The 21,412-nt window shown below is 43.0% G+C and overlaps 1 protein-coding gene across 3 annotated transcripts in view; it reads right to left on the bottom strand.

The window, feature by feature from the left end:
* Window positions 1–385: 385 nt before the first annotated feature.
* The window catches only part of MLLT1 (MLLT1 super elongation complex subunit), a 32,883-nt gene continuing 11,856 nt past the window's right edge, over window positions 386–21,412 (bottom strand). For 2 of the 3 annotated variants that reach the window (XM_083810578.1, XM_083810576.1), the window contains exons 4-12: window positions 17,692–17,835; window positions 15,976–16,101; window positions 13,548–14,092; window positions 9,808–9,905; window positions 8,880–8,991; window positions 7,450–7,549; window positions 7,152–7,223; window positions 5,281–5,352; window positions 386–4,793 (exon numbers count right to left, since the gene is read on the bottom strand). In XM_083810578.1, coding sequence (XP_083666704.1) covers window positions 4,665–4,793; window positions 5,281–5,352; window positions 7,152–7,223; window positions 7,450–7,549; window positions 8,880–8,991; window positions 9,808–9,905; window positions 13,548–14,092; window positions 15,976–16,101; window positions 17,692–17,835 — 1,398 coding nt within the window. In that variant the 3' untranslated portion in view covers window positions 386–4,664. Of the gene's footprint in view, window positions 4,794–5,280; window positions 5,353–7,151; window positions 7,224–7,449; window positions 7,550–8,879; window positions 8,992–9,807; window positions 9,906–13,546; window positions 14,093–15,975; window positions 16,102–17,691; window positions 17,836–21,412 lie in introns of all 3 variants that reach the window. The other variant, XM_083810577.1, reaches the window with a different exon arrangement.

Raw genomic sequence — 21,412 nt, 5'->3', positions numbered from 1 at the left:
TACAGAGTCTGCAGAATGGGAATTTGTCACAGCCTGCAGCAGAGGAAGGCCCGAGCTGGAGCTCTGCCTCGCTGAGCTGTGTGTGAGAGACTGCAGGCACCACAGCGCTCTGGCTGCCACCAGGTGGGGGATGACATCAAGCTGTACAGCTGCCCCCTGCACCCAGGAGGGGCATGGCCCTGCTGCTGTTCCTGCTGCCCTGCAGCAGCTCCTCCACCCTGCACAGCCCTGGTTTGTGCCCAGCAGGGCCCCACGCCTGCACTGCTGCCTTCAGCCCCCAGCAAGAACAGCTTCTGTTTTGACAGAAAACATTTAGGTAACGAGGTGCTGGGGGGAAGCCTTCTGTCCACAGAGAAGCAAAACAATGAACAAAACAACAAAAAAATTGAAGTTTTACTTTTCCATCTTACTTTATTTCACTTTTTCTAGAAAATTCCTCCATAGTTCCACAAATTTAACAAAAAGGTTTAAAATTCAGGACAAACAATCCTGTAATGTATTACAAACATGATTTTTTTTTTTTTAATCTTGAAGTTAGTCTTGGGCCAGCTGAATTTCTTACAGCCGAGTGAAGAATTCATTTCCCAACACAACTTTTAAAATCCTCAAGTGACAAGGTATTTAATACCTTGATTCTAGGCAGAAATACAATTAAAAATTATCTAGAAGTTGAAGTACTTACATTTTCTTTAGGAGTGCAAACTCATCTCTTCAGTTTTTGATGGCTATTTCATGCCCCCATGAAAGCAACACCAATCATTTTTCATCTGTTTCGAAGTAATACTCACACCAGGTGTACAGTGGCTGTCTCTAGCATCAGCGTGCCAAGCAGCGTGTGGCAGGCAGCTGGGCTAGCGCAGAGATGCTCCAAGTACACTGACCGCGCTCTAGTGCATCCGAGAATGTGACAGCTGAGGCTTGCAGAACCAGAGTCACTTGGGTCCCTGCTCGAAGGGAATGGGATGGGGCAAGCTCCAGAGGGGACGTTTAAACCTCTCACCATCAAATACTCTCAAGATCTGACAAAAACTTGTTTCTGGATTGTTGCATCAATTTCTTTGCTAGTTCTGATGCTTCCACCACACACAGCAGTATAAGAACTGGTGGCAAAAATCATTGCACTTCCATGTATTCAGCCTGACCACAGCATAGCCAGTCTCATCACCAACGTATCCAATGTTCCTGAGCTGGCGTTCTGAGAGCCAGCCAGCCTATCCTTTTTTTTTTTTCTTTTTTATCTTAATAGTAAATGTCAGTAATCAAAGCCTCAAGGCTTAATACATACCAGACCAAGACAACAGGAAAGCACTCCTGACCCCTCTTTTGCCCTTTAAATACAAAGGCCAAGGACAAAGGAAAAGCTGTGTCCTGATCTTACCTCCAACACGATTCAATTCAAAGCAACTCTGAACAACTCTGAAAGCCTTCAGACTGGTCAGCACTTGTTCATGCCTTCAGTAACAAGATGAAGGACACAGAAAAGTAACAGTTCTGCCCATTTTCCTTGGAAAAACCATTATGGCTAGAAGTCAATTTTGGATTCTTTTTTTTTTTTCCTTTTTTAAATAATGCAAGCTACTACACATCCTCGAAGACCTGAAGCAATGCTGACTGCAGCACTGCCCCCTCCTTCCTATTGTACAATAATCCATCCATGCTCTCAAGAGTGACACAAGAACAAACACTTTATCCACAAATACCTGTACACGGCATGTTCAGAACAGCATTCAGCCAGCCTATAGAGAATCTACACAGGGAACTCGTTCATATGTAACTAGAAGGGGACACAAGATGAGGCCCAAATTTGACAAATCTTGGGTTTGCAGAGTCATTCCTCCTGTGGTCCCCAATGCTACCACATACCCCAAAAAACAACAACTCTGTAGAACAACTAAGTACTTGCAAGAAACCTTTTAGTAACAAATCAGCATGTGCACACAATGGAGAACTATTGCTGGGGGAACAATCCTATTTCGGGTTTTCAAGGAGATTATAAACAGTCTAAAAAAATCCATGTGTAAAATACTTCTTATAAAAACAAAATTCCCATCAATGCTCATTAGACTTCACGAATAAAGTCGGTTCCAGGACAGGACGATGCCACAGCCTTGGGCAGGAGCCCCATGCGCCTCCAGCCGAGTTCAGGAACACCTTCCCACGTGTGTTCTTGGACTAGCTGGCAGCGGTGACGCCTCAGACCTTAACATGCGAAGGGGACACAAGGGTGGTGGCACCTCCAGTCCCTTGTGGTTACTCTGCAGGCTACTGATAGTCCCAGGAGAAACACTGCCAGGGTGGGCAACACGGACACAAGAGCTATAGGAGTTAATTACCCCAGCGGAGAGGAGCAAAGACCTAGGGAGATCTCAGGCTTGGGCTAGCCACCAGCACTGTTCTGCACCTTCGGGGACAGGGGAGTGTCACCAACCCTGCCCGTTGGCAGCAGGAGGCACCACGTGCCAGGGGCTTTTCCACGTGCCCAGGGAGCCCAGCATGGGGCTGTGGCGGCCAAGCAAGACTCGCTTCCTCCGTGCCACAGACCCAGCAGGGACCACGAGCAGTTCAAGCGTACCCACCGCGCCTGGCACCGCAAACGGGCGAATCCGTGAACGCTCGTGGACTGCGGCTGCTGTCCTCCAGCATGCGGCACTCGCTGCCAACCAAGGCCATCGCAGCTCCTCCTCTTCCAGCCATCCTCCACCTCCTCAATGTACATTTGCACACAGGGTTTCTATCCAGGCTTGGCATTGTTCATCAGGAAAAAAACAGCTGAGATCACTGTTGTGACAGGGTACGCACCTGGCATGAGCTTGATTATTTTTTTTATATATATATGTATATACACACACGAGACACATGAAAGATGGTACAAAGACAAAATTAATGGGAATCGGGTCAACATGACCCAACTCAAACAAGCTTATCATCATATTGCCACTTAAGTTGATTAGTTGCAACATTTCCATGATAAAGAAAGGGGTAACCCAAAACAAGGGATTGCGATTTCATGATGGAGAAGGGACAGCAAACCCAGGAACAATGCAACTCCCCAGTTCCCACACGGGGCTCTTACAGACACAGGAGATGCGTTCATGAGCAGAGGGCTCCTCAGAACTGCTGCTCTCCTCCTCACTGCCAGCAGCCACTTAACATTTGGCAAAAGCTTACACACTGATTGGAAAAAAAGAAGCATTCTTCAAAAATAAAAAATACTGGATTTAGGAAACAGGAGTGTAATACAGTTTTGATAGGAGCTACAGGACTTTCCCCACACCCAGCCAGCATACAGACAACACCTGAAGTCCATGCTAGTTTAACTAGAGATAGATGAAAGATTCTGGATTAGTGTTCACTGTTTCCTGCCATTTCTTGAGCAGGTGCGAGGTGAGGGGAGAGGGAGGAGGAAACAAACCTGATTTCACTTGGTTGTTACATCAGTGTTTTCCAGATGCGTCCCAAAATAAAACTCCCCCTTGTTTTGGTTTTCCCAAAGTACAGCCACTACTATAGGGGCCACTGTAGGAGATTCCTCTTTGAGAACATAGAACAAAACCAATCACATATTTTGGCAAAGTTATTAAACACTGACAAATGAAAAAGACAACAGGTGAGTCCCTTTCAGAGCACAAAATGCTTTGAAGATTGCTGTTCAGCTTTCATACACTAAAAATTGTCCACAAGAGGCATTTTAACAAACAAGTCAAATCTTATTAAGCGCCCTTCCCCTGCCATAGCCATTAAAAAACATAACAGAAAAACACACCCTTAAAATCGTAAGACCCAACTAGGCCCTTCTTATACATACAGTACATACATATATATAATATATATATAAAATATACAGCTTACAGTTTTGTAGTCCTATTACAGTTAAAGCAGACTGAAAGGAGTGAGACTTTGTTTAGGAGCTCAGATCAGCAAACAAGACGTCTCAAAACCCCAGCGGGAGACAGCAGATTCGAGAGGCCTCTTCAAAGAGCACGAACGGTCTCTCCAGGAAGCTGAAACAGAGTAAGGTCCTGCGTGTGGAACGATGCCCTGCAGGAGTTGGGAGCCAAATTACAGCAGCGCTCTGTACCAAACTGCGGCAGAACTTGCAAGTGATCAAACCTGGAATCTGTCCACTTTCCCCCACAACAGACCAACAAGACCCCTGGGAAGCCTCCTGCACCATCAGCCTCTCGGCTAGCTTTGTAAAAGCCAATCCTGCTTACACGTCACGAATGCTTCATCACAGAGCTGGAGGAAATCGGACTCACTAGAGCTCCGCAGGCAGGCTGGTCCCAAGATTTAGTGAAGAAAACATCGTCCACACTTCTTAAGCTCTCCGAGACGCCTGAAAATCTGTTCTTAAAACACAGTTTCTTGAAGTAAAACCAGAAGTATCGGCGCTGCAGCTAGGTGCAGCGCGTCTTTTGCTCTACTCAGGACCTGTGCCCAAGTGGACTTATGAAGCTAGGGAGGACAGACTCAGCAATACGGGTGCTTGTTTGAAGCCTACAAGAAAGTGCAGCTGGCTGTGCATTCATAGAGCATGGCTGTTCTCTAAGGCAGTGCTTCGGGTGAATCGAGAGAATAAGAAGGCCTAGTTCCATGGGTTCGTTTCCTGGTACCAATAAACGGGATTTCTGGTTTCAAAAGCAGCCTGCTTCTAAGGCCAAGCGTCATGTTGCTACTGCTTCCAAGTAGCTCTGCAGCTTACGGACGGTTGTCTCATCCAGGGAGAAGAGGTCAAAGTCAAAGGTTGTGTTGGTAACGTTAAAATGCCCGGTTTCCTCAATGAGATTTACAATCTGTAGAGAAAGGAGACAAGCAACAACATATAGAGAGAGCCCATCAAGATTAAGTACACTGGAAGGGCCAGCAGATACAAAGCAACCCATCCAGTCCTCCTCTTATCCCTTTAGAAAAGCCTCGGGGACATGTGTCTCTCGCAAGAAGGAAATCGCCCAGAAAAGCAAACCAGCTCTTCCTGCACTCCTGACTAGCTCAGTCTGGAAGGTGACCTGGGCATGTGCTTCCTTTTCAGTTACACTGAGATTGCCCAGCTTTGGGACAGCTAGCAGGATGACGAGAGGAAGATGGACGCTTCTGTACCTTTTCCAACAAAAGCATTGCATGCACACCTGATTTTTTTTCTATGTATCTGCTTTCAAAGTAAACCAGACCCTCTCATGAAGGAGAGGCAAGTGAAAGGTCACAGGGGTCTGCCTGAGACCCTTGGACACCAAGTTTACCAGAGTACAACGGCCTGCCAGAAAGCTGACAAATGATCTCTACCTGCTGTAGCACATTGCGCTCTCGTAGTGCCATTAGTCGCCTGTGAAGCTCCACTAATTCATCAGTGTAGGCCTGTAAGGGAGGCATGAACAGAAACAGTGACATACACGGCATGTTTGTACAGCTGCCAAAGTGACTTTCCTAGCCAGGATCAGAGGAACTCAAGGCCCTTTCACACATGTTCCTATTCTCAACTTTACCCCCCCGGCCCCCCCCTTTTTTTTTTTTTACTGCCTCCTCTATCAAGGACTGGGGGACTATAGACTTCGTGGAAATACAGATGGTCTGAATACCAACAACTAGGCTATTAAATGACACCAATAAATAAGCACCTGCCTCCAGCTTTAAGACATGATCAGAACCTTTGAGCTCACCTGTAACCAGCTTTAAGACACTGCCAAGAACTTTGAGCTTACAGGACCTCAACAAGGTGAAATCCTTCAACAAGGTCAACTTCAGAGCAAGTTCTTCATCAGCGGGTTGTACTAATAACTACCCATTACCTGAAGACACCTGCACCAATGCTCCGTGATCAACACCCTAGCAATCTGGGCACCTATTTGTGCTCAGGTGAGAAAAAAAAATTGAGTGCGCTCTGTTCCCAGTTAGTTTTCCATACACCACAATGGGAAATGCGGGATTGTTTACAAGCTCAGTATCATTTTAATTGTTCATATACATGGGTTTGTTTGGTTGTTTTTGTGTCATTGGTTTTGTTTTTTAATTTAAGCAGCCAACAAGGCAAGTTCCTGGCACACTATTGCTCACAGGGGATAGGCTCTTAATCTCTAAAGCTGGCCCAGAGTTGCTCATGTACGTATCAGCAAAGCTGAACTCATTTATGTAATTGTACCAAGGCAAAAAAAATTGTGAAACATGCTCCTCCTTAGCACGTCTACACAGAAAAAAGCATTTTTCCCCAAACACCCAAATAGTATTGAATGCTATACATTCTGGAAAAGCTAATATCTTTTATAAAAACACTGACAGTTGTAAAAGCTGGTGACAATTTCAGGCATTCTCTCTCTCTTCAATGGCTCTCACGGGTGTCCCGTTCTATCTGTATTAAGAAGTCTAATAAAAGATACCATTTCCTACAAACCTTTTCTCAGATAAGCCCTCTCAGCTATGTTTAACAGTATTCAGTGGCAGAAAATTTTGTAGCCAGCAGGAAACTCAGATGCAAGTATCTCCAAGATCACACTTAAACCTAACATTAAGCAATTAACCTGTGATCTGTTATCCCGTTGAAAATGTGTTAAAACAGGAAAGTACGAGAGCTACAGATTGATTCCGTGATTAGAAAGAAGTATTAAGCTCCCGCTTAATTGATTTATGAGAAAAATCACGGGGGGGGGGGGGGGGGGGGGGACGACTTTCTGGACAACTTGGGATTCGACTATTTGCTTGCACGTCAGCCATTCTTTAGGAGAACATACACTGCTTGACTCTCCCTGGAGGAAAGAAAAGAAGGGAGTTTCATTGAACAAAGGTTTCAACTATAACAGCAAAGTAGAGCCTCGAAAAAATCCTTAATTTATAAGATCAAAGACAGATGAAAACTGTCTTTTAATGAAGAAGCACTCACCACTGCAGCAGTGGCCACACCAATGGTTCAGACAAAGGGCAAGCATAGAACAATTTTAATATTTTGCACATGGAAAAGACCTGGGGGTCTATCTAATATACACAATTTCTTTAGCGTTACTCTCCAAAGTCTATCCTTTCAGCATCTGTTTTTCATTATACTCAAGCCATTAACCTGCCAAGGCAGAATAATCTGAACATGCTAGGCTGGCTCGAATTATTTTCTACAGAGAAATGTTAGCGAGCATCCAACAGTTCCATGATACGCAAATTCTCAAACATACCTTGTCGTACGTTCCCTTCTTCAGGATCTTTTCTGGCTTGTTACAAGACTCTGGGCTTTTTCTTCCAGATGCCTGAGGGTAAAACAAATCAACATCAGGGACCAAAAGTAGTTCAGACAAAATGATGGCTTAATGGTTTGGATGCACAGCACTGAATCAGGAGAAATTACCTCTCTGATGAAGAAAGCGAAATAAGGGAAGCATCAGTGCAAGCCAGAACTAGCATCACGGATTGAACACGATGCAGGAACCAGCACTGGTGGAAAGCAATTTTGCACGGGCACATAGGATGCAATACCTTATTATTTGCTGCGGGCAGTTTCTGACCAGGAGGCGGCTCTCGACTTGGCAGGCAGGAGTCCGCACTGTTATCACTATCACTGTCGCTAAGGCTCAGTCTGAAAAACAAGGAGCACAGAATTAGCGTCAACAGGCAACGGGAAACATATCTAACTGTGTGTGGTTCAGCTGACAGCTAAGTGAAACAGAAACAATGCCCGCTCTTTCTGTTCTTTATTACAGGCTACCAAATTGTCTGAGACAAAGTCAATCTGTAATTCCCAAGAACGTCCTTTTTCCACACCTGACATCACCTTTGCCATCTTCCATTTCCTGGGCAGGCAAAAGAGACAGCTTTAGTTTACACGTTACAGCTAGCAGTTCAGCTCTCCCATACTCGCGTTGCCTTCGAATAACCAAGTACCACCTGATTTTTGCAAATGGCAACTGCTTTTTGTGGGAATTCATTCAAAACAGAGTATTTGCTCAAGAGAGGCTTGTCAACATCTCCACGGAGAACCCAAGCAATAAAAAAATGTATCTATTTGGTGTTTCTGCTATGTCGTGACACGTCTGAGATTTCACAGAATCACAGAACGGCTGAGGTTGGAAGGGACCTCTCAAGATCATCTAGTCCAACCCCCTGCCGAGTAGGATCACCTAGAGCATTCACCTAGATTTCCTCTTTATTCTCATGCCATACAGAGGAAGGTATCCTACTTTTGATGAGTTTGAAAAATATATTTATTACCTATCCCCTTAAAGGTCAAAAAAAAAAAACCTCTTTAAAATCTCTCAGTTCCTGTTTAGCTGATAATGACAGAGTGCAACAGATTTTTTTGGTGAACGCAAGCACTACTTAAAATTTGCAGCTGCTATCTAGGCCAAGGCATTTGGTTTCAAATATTCAGCCTAAGACTTCAGATTTTGGCTGCATCAGTGTTTCCTGAGGGGAGAAGGATGAAATTCAACTATTTCCATTGACAAAAGCAGGAAACAGCTGTTAACCAAGTCCCATAGGAGTCAAGTAACCAACTGCCTGCATGCGCCATCAGTGAAGACACAGCAAGAAGAGCACACATGCCGACAGCCTCCACAACACTCCTCTAATCTCTGCAGATCAAAGCTGTCACACACCATTCAGCTCACCAGAGATCTGAAGATGACAATTAGGTGATTATTTTAAGGGGCTCAGTCACCAACACCTGCAAGCTCAACACACACCACTTCCCAGTAGCTCCCTCTTTCAGCTTCAGTGATCTCTCCTTATCCAATTCTGTTCTCACCCTGCTGCTTTCATCGACACATCTGCTCATTCGCTTCTTCTCTCCCGCCTTCCTCTCACGCACAGCCCTGTCACTTTGATTCCTCCAAACAGAGGGCATGCAAAAATACCAAACATGGAGGGCAAAGAGACAGCAAACATCTTTCTTCGTGATTTGGTACCACCTGGAATCCCGGCTGACTGGGTTTGCTTTGACTGCTGCCTCTTCTCCGGAGGAGCTGTCATCATCATCCGACTCCTCCGACTGCAGATCTTCCACCATGGAGCGCAGCGGGCCTAGGATCAGAGGGGAGAAAGCAGGTCAGCACTGACCTAGGACACACGGCAGAACTCCACCTGAACTCCCTGATCTAAATTGGATTAGTTATCATTAAGATCAATCAAGATTTCTTGGGAAGAATACCCTGGTATTTTCATTTTGCACAGAGAAGTTGCCAAAAGAACGCATTCTAATCTCAAAAGTCAAGCAGAATTGACAAACATCCCGATTTCTGTAAAGCACTCTACTCCACCATAACCCTCCCACTCTCTCCTGCAATGAAAACAAAAGGACACGTTCTTCAGGCATTTGGGGACTATTTTAAATGTCACTCAATAGAGCGTATCCGTAGTAATACTGCATGTGTTAGGGTTAGAACACTTATTATTGCCACAGTACATCTCTTTGGATTATCAGTGGAGAAATCAGAAAAAGACAACCTGTTATGCACTAGCCAAATGATGAATGCCACATCTCTAATTTTTAGTAAAACATATATGGCATTGGAGGAGAAATTCTGATGATGCTATAGATCAAGCAGCAACACACACATTTATAAACTGAGACAGAAACCAAAGTCAACAGGGAGAAAGCCAAATCCAGAGAGATACCCTACTCATAAATTAACTGCCCAAACAAGAAATGTACTTGTTCATAACTACACTATGACATTATTGCCTTTTCTTGCTGAAACATCACAGCTTCAACACACAGTTCCATAAAAGAAAGCGTATTAGCCTTGTATATGGCACTGGGGAAACAGATCTAATTCTCATGAGCCTTTTAATATTATGCAAGGAAGACTTTAACAAATTTTATTTCTTGCAACACACCTTGACTGTGGTTCTGTGATGGCTCGAAATCAGAGTCAGAGCTGGAGTCGGAGCTGGAGCTGGAGTTGGAAGGGCTGGACTGGACAGACTTAACCCCCCATAAAATGGAAAAAAAAGAAGAAATCTTAACCCTTCTAATCTGGAGAGTCAGCACAGAGCACAAAGCACAGTGAGACAGAAGCATATGAGCACTCTAAAACACCATACATCACCGAATGCAATTCGCAGAGTTACAGAAAATACACAAAGGCAAGGTACATAAAAACATTTGTGAAAACTTCAGTGCGCTGTAGCCCAGCACACTTGGGCAGCAGCATCAAAAGCTCCCAACAAAATCCTTCACGCCAGGAGTTTCAAATAATCTCAGTGATGAAAAATAGCACCTGAAAAATGCCAAAGTGAAAAAAAAACACCTTACTGTGAAATGCAAAAGATGACTGGCATGCAACCCAGCACAATTGTCAACGCTTTCTTTTAAAAAGCGTTCGTTTTTTCCAGACCTGTATGTATTTTAACCCACCGACATTCTCTGATCACCTCTTATTCGTCATTAGATGTGGAAAAGATACCTGTCCTACCGAACTCATTTAACTCCAAAATTTAAAGATATCCCAACTTTTGAGAACGCCCTCAAAACAGTTATTTCTACACTGATGTTAGTGATCCACTGGATTGTTTCCAGTTTCTTCTGAAAACCTAACAAAAAACAGCTAAACTCTTGTGAAACCAGCTCCGCTGGCAGTAGTGGGCAGTAAACGCGTGAGTAAAAGAAGTGTTACAGACTACTGCTCCTAATGACATCCAGAAGCCAAGTTTTAGTGCTCTGGAAGTTTTTGAGCACAAGATCAGCTGTTGCACAGCCTTGGCGTGCTTTAGCGCACAGGACCACGAGGTGGCAGAGAAAGCAAATCAACTATTTCCTCCCCGACAGCAGGAGCGACTGTTATAATCGTCTCCAAGGTTTTTACTCTCTTGGTGGAATCTAGTTTAAAGATTCTTGATGTACTGTAACAGCACAGTTCTGTTTGCTTGTCTTTGAGTAACTCCCTGGAAATGTAGCATTTCAATTCCACTCCTGAGAATCCACCTACAATTTCTGCTATCAAATCCTGATGCTAGAAAAAAAAAAAAAAACTCACATTGCCACTGATCAATGAGCTTTATTACAGAAGATGTTAATACTGCAAGAACAATACTGTCAACAGGTAAAGAGGCACGTCTGCAGCTTTGGGCATTGATTGGTGAAAGCTGCAGGATTTTCATCCCAATACTGTCCCCCTTCCCTATAGTTTATCACTAAAGATTAGAGTTGCATTTATTCAACTCCTACAAAAGGAAAAGGGGTGGACACAGGACGTTAAAAATAGGTATTATTACCCTTGTGAATTATTCAGTAGCAAAGCAGAATAATTTAGCGATGCCAATATCCATGTGCTGCACTCTGCAGCGTACGTGTTTGTCTAGCAAAATTACAGCAAAGAGCAACATTTTCAAGATGAGAGTGCGCAGCTCCCGTTTCTTTCTCAGATTCCACCTTATCATCCTTCACTCCTGATAATCTAGCAGGTGTTCCCCTAAAAAGACTTAATGGGGCTTGAGAAGCAGAAGCCAGAAGTTGTAAAGCCCCCCGCCCTTCTCCTTTTGCCACTGACTGTATTGGCTATTTCAACCAGCTAGCAGGCATCCCGCTAGACGCGCTCCGCATGCTTGGGCTGCCGTTACTGTCACCGTGATATGACAAAAGCGTATGCTAACAAAGGAAAAAAGCGATCCTGCCCTCACATCTCAGCCTCTCCCTTTTGTCAGCACTAGCATTTAGGCAGCCAAGCATGAGGCCAGATCAGGGAACTGGTCTTGATGGAAAAAAAGAATACACAAAAAGGAACAACTAACTTTCAGCAGGAGCTGAAATGGAAGGAGGAACTCCTCCAGCCCATTGCAAAGTCACACGAGCTCTCACGCCAGCAGCACAAATGAGAGCAAGACCGTTCCTTTCAACAGCAGCCTGCAAAGATGTCAACTCAAAGCAATCGTGGGGCTGCAGCCTCAGAGCATGTTGCACAATACGTTGGCTTCAGCAGCAAAGCTGATTTAAGAGTTTCCGGGCCCCGGTCCACCTCCAGCTGCTCATTCACTTTAGTGATGTGGCTTACCACACAGAGCCACAAACAGCTGTACCAGCACAAACGATGGAGTAGCAAACTGCAGTGTTGGGAGCAGAAAGACCCCCCCAAGGATGGAAAAGGAACTCGGTCTTCTCTGCTGATGCCAATGCATTATGCAGTTATATCCCTAAGCTTCAAATTCCACAGAAACCTAAGCTGAGCTGACGGGCAGCTGCCACAGCTCCCCCTCCATCGCACTGAGTATTCCTATCCTCCTCCTGGGCAGGCACTCAAATAGCTCTGTAAGGCATCCAACAGACACCAGAGCTGGTGCAAGAGAGGACACAGAAGCATACAGAGCTTGGTGGGGGCAAGACAGGACTGCAGTAGACACCGTGGAACCACAACCACAGTTGGTGGTTTCACAGAACAGTCTTAACAATGCTATCAGCTTACAGCTGCATGGCAAGTCCCAGGGGACAGACACCTAAGAAATAAGGAGCTACAAGACATTCAGGCCTTCGAGAGCACCAGAGGAGAGAAGCTTGTAGTGACATGCACAGAGACGAGGGGCTGATGCACTTTCAGGTACAAGGTTTAAAGTGGAGAGGAGCTGGTTCTTTTTAATCCACAAGCTTCACGCTCAATCAATCTGGAAAAATCTTTGCAGAGTAACTTAAATTAGCACCTCCCTAATAAACTCTTCTATTGGGAATCTTCTGCAAAAGCCCTTTCTGAAGTAAACACATCAATACTTCCTGTATTGTGGTGCTGATTAAATCGTAATCCAAGTTGCCCCTAGGAAATTCACTCTAGTAAAACAAATCCTTCTAAAAGCGGTCAGTAGTAAGCAGTTCAAAAACTCATGTGACCTTATCCTGTGAAACCTATCAGAAGACATATAGCTTCTTTAGAGTAACCAGAATATGCAGGAAAAGTAGTCAGTTTGGGTTGGGTTGTGCCTTTCAATTCCTTTTTTTGCCTTCTTTGGGTAAACAATTTTCAGAAGATAGAGGGTGAGGAATGTTCTTACTTGTAAAAAGGAAAAAAACATTTAGACAGCTTTTAAAAATAGTAGTAGAATAACAATTTGATTTGTTTTACAACACAATTTATTTAGATTTAATGGCATGTGGTTGTATTTTGAGCCTTAGCCAATAACATTTCTCACAGGCTATGTCAGGAATAGAGTTATTTACATTTATATACTGTTTCTGAAAAAAATAAATCCCTAAAGCTATTCACTCAATTTCTGAATTAAGATCAGGTTCAAAAACATTATATTATCATAAGCAGGTAGAAAGCCTGTCTACACCTACTATACTCTTGCTCTGTCAATGTCCTTGCAGGGAATGAACGAGATGCCATAACCCTAAACTCCGACATTTAGACAACCGTGCTTGCAGATAAACCTGCACAGCACTGCGTATCTGAACCGGGGGGTAAGCCAGGTAGCTGCAGTGATTAATACTGACCAGATTTTCAAACAGTAGTTTGTCTGAGATCTAGCCCAGACAAGCGTGTGCCAATCTGATTCTTGGTCTTGTCTGAGGGAATAATTCTGACTGTCTTCTCATGCAGGGATTTAAGCATCGTGACATAAAAAATCTGGTAAAGGACCAATCCCTACTCACCTCTGACTTGAAAGAAGTTTCATCTTCTGAATTTGACTCCTCCATTTCCACAGGCTTTTTGATCTCCTTGGCCTCACTTTCAGATTTTACCTTTTCCACTTTGGCATTCATCTTCTCCTTGGTTGGTTTCTTCTCTGGATATGAGGAAGACGAGGTTCTGGGAGATGTCCCCAGAATATTCTTTACCCCTTTGGAGCTACTCTTTTTTTGTTTTTTGGCACTAGGCTTTGGTGACTCCACATTGGAGGGCCTCTTGCTGGAAGACTTTAATTCCGGCTGTGGCCCACCCTTTGGAGAAGTGTTCTCCAGTTTGGTCTCCTTCACGGCCAGTTTTGGTTCCTTGAAAGCAGCTTTTGGAGGCGCCTTCTCCTCCTTAGGCAGTTTGTTCTCAGTTGGTTTTCTGGAGGAGTCCTTCAAAGGCTTGTTTTGTTCTCTTTCAAGGTCTTTGGAAGAGTTTTTGCTCTCAGAGTCTTTTCTTGGCCTCTCTCTGTGCTCCTTGGTTACTTTGTGTGGCTTGGATGCCTTGCTACTTTCCTTGTTTGCATCCTAAGTATTAGTAACAGAAATATGCGAGCTAGGTATGAAATTGAAATTCTACACAGAATTAAAAAAAACCACACTCATATCACACTGAAGCACCTTGTTTCTTGTAGACTTACACCCTCTGTTGCCAAATGTACTCATCTACCTCCGAGGCAGACATCTAGATTTCCCTACAGTTGACGGACAGAAATTGACAGTATGCACTTCAACATCTACCTCAGGACAGGACGAAACACGTTTCACAAACACGTGTTCCTTCCCATGGCTTATAAAGGGAGGCTACGTATTCAATTCAGATTAAATCTGCAGGGTTAACATCTGAAGCCAGATAAGAGGAAACCCATTCAGGTAGTGTTATACAAAGTTATACTTCACACCAAGTTTGAGGAAAAAACAGTCCCATTTCTTTGATTTCTTTTTTACATTAAATACATCCACAGCAAATGCAAGCTATGGTCACAGCCTAACTTTAAACTCACCACGTCAACCACACGGCAACTTAAAAATACTCAATTCCCCCACAACTGCAAGAGAGCCAGCGCCTCTGATACTTGCAGGCATTTCCATCAACTTTAATCAGAGATTTAAACAGCAGACACTGGAGTACGAACTGGATGTGCTGAGATGCAAACGCGCACACACCTCTGAGGGCAATCTGGGGGAAGCGATGCAGGTGACTTACTGTCTCTTTAGCTACCGGCAATTTTCACCAGAGCTTGTGTCAGAGCCCTTTATTCCTCTTTTGTCTTCTGTTTTCTAATGCTTAATTCCTGACCAAAATTTAGTCAGCCACTAATAGTTAAGTCATCCTTATTCCGTTTCATAATGTCAACATCAGAAGTCATGACTGAAGTGCCCCAAGTGTTTAGAGCCTTGAAGAAAACGGGTATTGGAATTGTATTACACCATAAAATGGATTGCTGTTAATATTTGTGACTGTTCAGACTGATAAAAGAGTATGTAATCTGCTTCAAAGCGCACTGCCCATGGATTGCTTCTGCTATGTAGAATTACAGAAAAGTAGCTTTATTACACAAGTAAAAAAGAAAACTTAAGCTTCTTCTGAAGTCTCAAGAACCAGATACTGCTGAGGCAAACATCAAATCTTGAAATCATAGCTTGACCAAATGCAGCATATTTTATGCTTTTTCCACCACTATGCCAAGTAGTCCTAATGACAGAGGAAGTGCTGACTCTCTGCTCAGCCTTGCTGCTAAGAGACTGAAATCCCACAGGAATTAGAGCACAGCTTTACATAACAGTGAAAGATCCACACGATTCATCTTCAGCATTGAGGACAAGTCAAAACAATCAGAGAGGACTCGATACAACTTTATCTGCTACTACAGTTCAGCAGGAAGATATGGTTCACCAATAATTCCCAGTCTTGGGCATTTAATTTTCTTTCAAAATGTCTTCGTAGATAAGCTTACCAAATCATGAATAGGCTTCCTAAATTTAGAGGGCAAGTAAATTATTGATGCAGTTAACATTCTAAGTTCCAGAACATTAGCTGGTTTGGAACTGTGAGTGCATATTTAGGTACAAATTTCCAAAGCAGTCTTCACTGCATTACTCTGGTATAAAATAAGAAAAAAAAAAAAAAAAAACCTGAATTCTTACACTGACAATTCTTATTTCAAGCTTACACAGGATGACAATTTCTGTCTCCGATGACTCCACCTCCTTGTATTTACTAGGAAATGGACACCCCTACTAGGAAAAAATGGCACGGGAAAAGAGGCCAATGTAGACTTCCTAAAGACTGAACTACAGAGTACAAGGACAAAGTTTTCAGAATTAGAAGTAGCCAGAACGAGCTCTTATTCGCAGAGTTGTGAGAGACTTCTTCACCTCAAAATGATGAAAAAGCGGGTTTCACTGACCTTTGACCCGTGGGATGGTTTGTTCTTCTTAGGATCAGAGAAGGCAGAGAGTGGTATTGTGGGTAACATAGGATAATCGGGACTTGGCCTTGAAACTGTTTCTGCTCCTTCTGGCATTACCATCACCTAGTAACAGAGAGGGAAAAAACTATGTATGAGAAAAGGTGAGCATACTATTAACACATGATTATACTAAGTCACTTGCCCAGTTAACACACTAATTCATCTTTTAGATTATTTTTTCCCCACCCTAAAGGCCATAAAAGTTATTGTCTAGGCAGTTCCAGTTAAGATGCTCAGTCTCAAGGCAACTCCTGAAATACTGAACATGAAAACCACAACAATTCAAAGGCAATCTGTGGCATCAAGTACCTTTCCTAAAGGGACCTCCAATATTCTGAGTAAAAGCAGGCAACAGAGCTCTGGACAAAAACCTGTGTTCTGCTGCAAATGCTCTTACTTTGCAAACAGGTACCCAGGGAAATCTGAAAGGAATGAGCAAGACTTCACTCGTTCAGGAAAAAAAAGAAAAAAGTAGACCTTGGGTATCTATCTCCCTCGGCAAGATCTTAAGAAGTGCTGACCTCTATGAAACAGCTTTCCTTCTTACCTCCCGTATATTCTGTCAGAGTAACCCTATGGAAAAGTTCCACCAAAAGTGATTCACCATTGAAACAACTTAATACTTAAGGAACACAATAATGAGCTATTAAAATCCTAAAGTGTAAATGATTTTCTAGCCATCCCTTGGCTGAAATAAGCACCATCTTCTTCGTGCCCAATACAGAAAAGCACTGGCATTCTGAGGAAGATCTGGACAGATCCGCTTGGAATACTTACTACACTTGAGATTTATTATTGACAAACTTCCCCACTTTTTTTTTTTTTAATTGTTCAGGTTAGAAAGATATTTTTTGGAAGAAAGTTTTGCCAGCAGTTAAGACCATTTTGAATAAAGTCCTTAAAGAAAACAGAATTATGCATTACTATATATGGGGTGTCTCAGAGTCGTGACAACCTCTGGTTAAAAACTTTATGCACTCCGTGGCCTTTACTAATTTACCTACATCTTGTAGTTACTTAAGGCTAATTTCTTTAGTCTATCACTGCATATTAATTTCCCAGAAGTAACAGTTTACCCAACAACTATGTGTAGTAACCCATAACCTTATCATGGCTTCAAGAATACAGCTTTTTCCTCCCACACCCATTTTTACTCTAAGTTCTACAGCACTTTTCCTTACTTTTTAATTAGCTAAGCCACAAGCAGCCAAACCCAGCTTTAGAGGACATTTACTGACCAACAAATGCTATCTGCTGATCTTTCCTGTGGCAAAGATTAGTAAGGAATACACTGGAAGCCTCTCCCTTTTCTACACACATAGGGCTCACGACACTAGGAAGGTCAACGATAACTGACTGCCTGATGGACATCATGCAACACCCACAGATCTCCATTTCCAGAGGGGCTTTACTGCTTGGATGTTAAAAGTGATATTTAAATTGAAAATAAAGTACCACCGATCACAAAAGCAGTGACTTCATTCTGCTTCTAGTGCTGCTCCATAACCAGGAATAAAAACTGCTAGAGGTCTTTAAGTGAACATAGAAAACTATAGCTTACTTGGCTGCAGGTAAAAAGAAACCTCAGAACAAAACTAAATCACACAAATTTTAACAGAAAGTCTTCAGATCTCCAGTTCCTCTGGCACTTACCCCTCCAGCCCTAATAAGTTTGCGTCTGAATTCCTTGGTGGGGTTGTTGAAAGTCAGTTTCTCACAACGAAGGTGGTTCACTGGTGGATTTCCCTCCAAATTCAAAAACAGGTCGTATGTGAAACAAACCTTTTTCGGCTCCTCCTAAAAACAAGACAGACTTTGGGAAAAAGGAAGAAGTTTGGCAAGCACCCTAAGTCAGAGGATGCAGAGAGTCGCTCCTGAGAATCCCAAATAAACCACCAAATAAGTGTTGCATTCATAGTTTTTCATCATGAGATCAGAGAGCTTTCCAAAGCTGGAAAATAAACTATTTGTCCCTAAAACACCCACAGTTAACACACCTCTCACCAGAAAGTCAGGCATGTCTTTCCACTGCAAAAGAAATGCACAGAGAAGAATACTGACTGACAATTATCTGTTTAAAGGCACTGACATAATCCCTGGAAAGCAAATTCACAATCTTTATCCACTATTTCGCTTTCACTAAAATTCAGATCTCATCTTCTCTGGGAAGCAACTGAACTATAACCATCAATATTATGAAAAACAGAATCCTTTATTTAGGGAGGACAGCTTCTGAACTCACAGGATCTCTGTGGGTACTGAGAAAAGATTAACCACAATTATAAAAGGATGACTCATTTTGTAAAATCCTTTTCAATATGCATATTGCAGGAGTTGAATGGGAAGATATCCTAGGCTTTTGAACTTTCCAAGGGCACTTTCACTGAAGAAATCCACAGTTTGTATGCATGCTGGGGATCGTTCGCGCCTCACTGGTTCTGTTCCACCTGCTGTAGAAGCACAGCAAACACTACGCGTTCGCTGTACAGAAGACTGGAAATCCCTTCCTTCCCAACCCCGAATTGCAATTATTTCATACTATTTCTGTAGTGCAAAATATTGACACGCCATTTCCTAGTGTTTTCTTGCATTCTGCATTTCAGGACGAAAACTCCAAAGTGGCAAAACAGACTCCCCTGTTACAGTACATTCAGTATTTACATGAATGCATCCCATATGCCTCATTCAATGCGCAACATCAAGCAGCTGCACAGCAGTCTTTTCCACAATTCATATCCAGCAGCTTGATTTCCTGGTGTAGTTGCATTGTTGTATGGGAACAGATGCCGCAGGCTTCCAGCCCAAGCCATTAGATTTGCTGAAAATAGGTTGAAGCGTCAAACAGCTTCAGACCACACCAATTCCTGCTGTTTGCTTGGGGGATGCCAGCATCAAAATCAGTTTGAATTGGTTTACAAATCTGGTTTACATCAAAATCAGTACCATAAGCCCACCTGGGAGTTAAGGTCTTGCATCCTAACTTTCCAAACAGGGAAAGGCAGACATCTAAGCAGCCACATACAATAAGAGAAGTCTCACATTAACAAACAAGAGCATGCTACCAACACAAGGGTCTTCAGAATGTCTCTTGGAAAAGTCCTGAAGAATCCAGGTATACTTGAAAGCGTTCAGTGTCTGCTAAAACATACGAATGGGAAGAAGAAAATATACTTGCCAAATACATCGCCTTGTCATTTTCTTCTTTGCTACAAGGATGTTCTCATTAACTGCATCATTAGGGAGCTCTGCATGTGCGTGCTTACACGAGTTAAAACAGCAGCTGTAGAGGGTCCCTCAAAGTCTAATAAACTTAAATGAAGGATGACTAGAAATTCAAATGTGGCCTAAGAATTGTTTCTAAAACGTGTTCCTAGTTTACAACATGGAATTGATTGATCTCGGATACATTAGCAAAAGCAGGCTTTAGTCAAAGGCTGTTATGGCACATTATCAGAACTCCGCTGTGTCGTTTGCCTGTTTGCTTTCAGAGCAGGAGAATGGAATAGAAGATTAATTCCCCTTTTATCTTAGCTATTCCATTTTTTATACGGACTCTAAAGTATCAGAGAAGTTCCCAAATATGTACCAGACCTCTGTGATGAGCTTTCACTTATTGCAAAATTAAGACACTTTCTAAATGTGACTTTCTCCAACTCTGAGATCATGACCCTTCTGGGAAGCAAGCCCTAGCCAAGTACCATGATCATTAAAATATCCTTTGTATCGTCTCAGGACATCAGAAGCCCCCCATCTAAGTGAACAGTTAAGATTACAGCACTCCTAAAAGAACAAGTACAAAAGTCTCAAAGCTAGAAGCTGCAAATAAACATTCTTTACTGCCTTCACTGACTGCTAATGATTACAGCTCAAGGCACTCCAAAGCTTAACCCATCCGGTCTTCCCTCAAAGGTTCTCCCCTCTAAACAACCATTAAGAGGGGAGGAGAAAAAAAAAGAAGAAAGCCAAAGAAAATATCCCTCAATTGACCTGGGTCCACACATCCTCCAACTTTAAACAGAATGCCACACTGAATCCTCAGCGTCACACTTCAAAACCTTTTTGAATAAGATGTTGGGATCCACACATCCTCCAGGCAGTTTGTTTTCCTGCTGCAGCGCCACTTTCTATGCTCCTGCTTGAGCATAATCTGCATAGGAGAGCCACGCTTTTTACCCTTCCACGATTCTACCTTCTCATATTCAATCCTTGTTGTTAAGTAAAACTAAGAAGAGGAGAAACTTAGTTCCTGTGAATATTTCGCTGCCTTCTGAGACCGTAAGCTTTTCTAAAGGGCCTTACTTCCAAGAAAGGCTTTAGAAAGGACAGGAATTTACAATTAGCAGATATTGCTGCCTTTCAGGTTAAAATTCAACGGTCAATTTGGGTGTGAAACGGTTAACCTGGCATGGGATGTCTGAGTAAGGCCACCCTGAACCTCAGTCCGTATCTGCTCCTTAAATCTCAGATGCAAGGGAAGAAAAGAGAAGCATGTAGTGCTGAGCGAGGGCCCAGCCATATCTGCAGCCGCTGTAAGTTTCCCTCCATCCACTGAATTCCGCCTGCTGCAGCGCCGATCTCCAAACCTGAGCACATTGTGCTTTATTTTTACTGTTTTCCAGCTTCCTGTCTGCACCGACTGCCAGTGCAGTTACGAATACCGGAGCAGCTTTAGTTTTCCTTCGAGTTCTGAAGTAAAGGGTTAAAGTTCTTTTGGCACTTTTCGTTAGAGCAGGAATTTTTCAAAGTCTTTTGTTAAAATTTCCTTGTCCTGTTTTTAAGGCAGGGTGTGCCCTTTGCCACTTAACACAAATCAAAAGAATTTCACTGGTAGCGTGCACATAAAGCTCATAAATCACTTTTAGAAAGCCATAAAACAAAATTATCTACAAAAATCTAGCACACCAAGGAAGCAGCCTCATGGTTATTCAATAACCATAACATCTAACAGGACTTCCCTTTTGCCACAGATCCAGCCTGACAGAGTCATTTATCCGTAACCAGTTCATAACGTCTGTATAAATGAACCCCTAGCCTGCACAACCCGTCTGACTACTCTTCCCTCCCGCTTTAGGACAGGACATTTAAAAGTGAATAGAGCAATATACATTTTTAAAGCAAGTCGCCGGCCTTATGTCGCGCTCTGCTGGCAAGGCCATCCTTATTTTATTAAACCCTGTAAAACCTCACAAAAGATAACAGAGGACAGCTTTTTGGAACTGTCCCCCATTCGAAGCCAATTGCTTTCTTTGAAAAATCAGGAAAATGTACTCACTGCTCCAATACAAGTATTTAATAATCTACCAGCTCTTACAAACCCAAGATACGATGCTGGGAAGGCTGCTGGGTTTGACAATGCCTCCTTGCCAGGCACTGC

The sequence above is a fragment of the Anser anser genome (genome assembly GCF_964211835.1).
Source record: "Anser anser genome assembly, chromosome: 25".
Taxonomy (NCBI): Eukaryota; Metazoa; Chordata; class Aves; order Anseriformes; family Anatidae; genus Anser; species Anser anser.
This window is presented reverse-complemented; position numbering and strand designations above follow the sequence as displayed.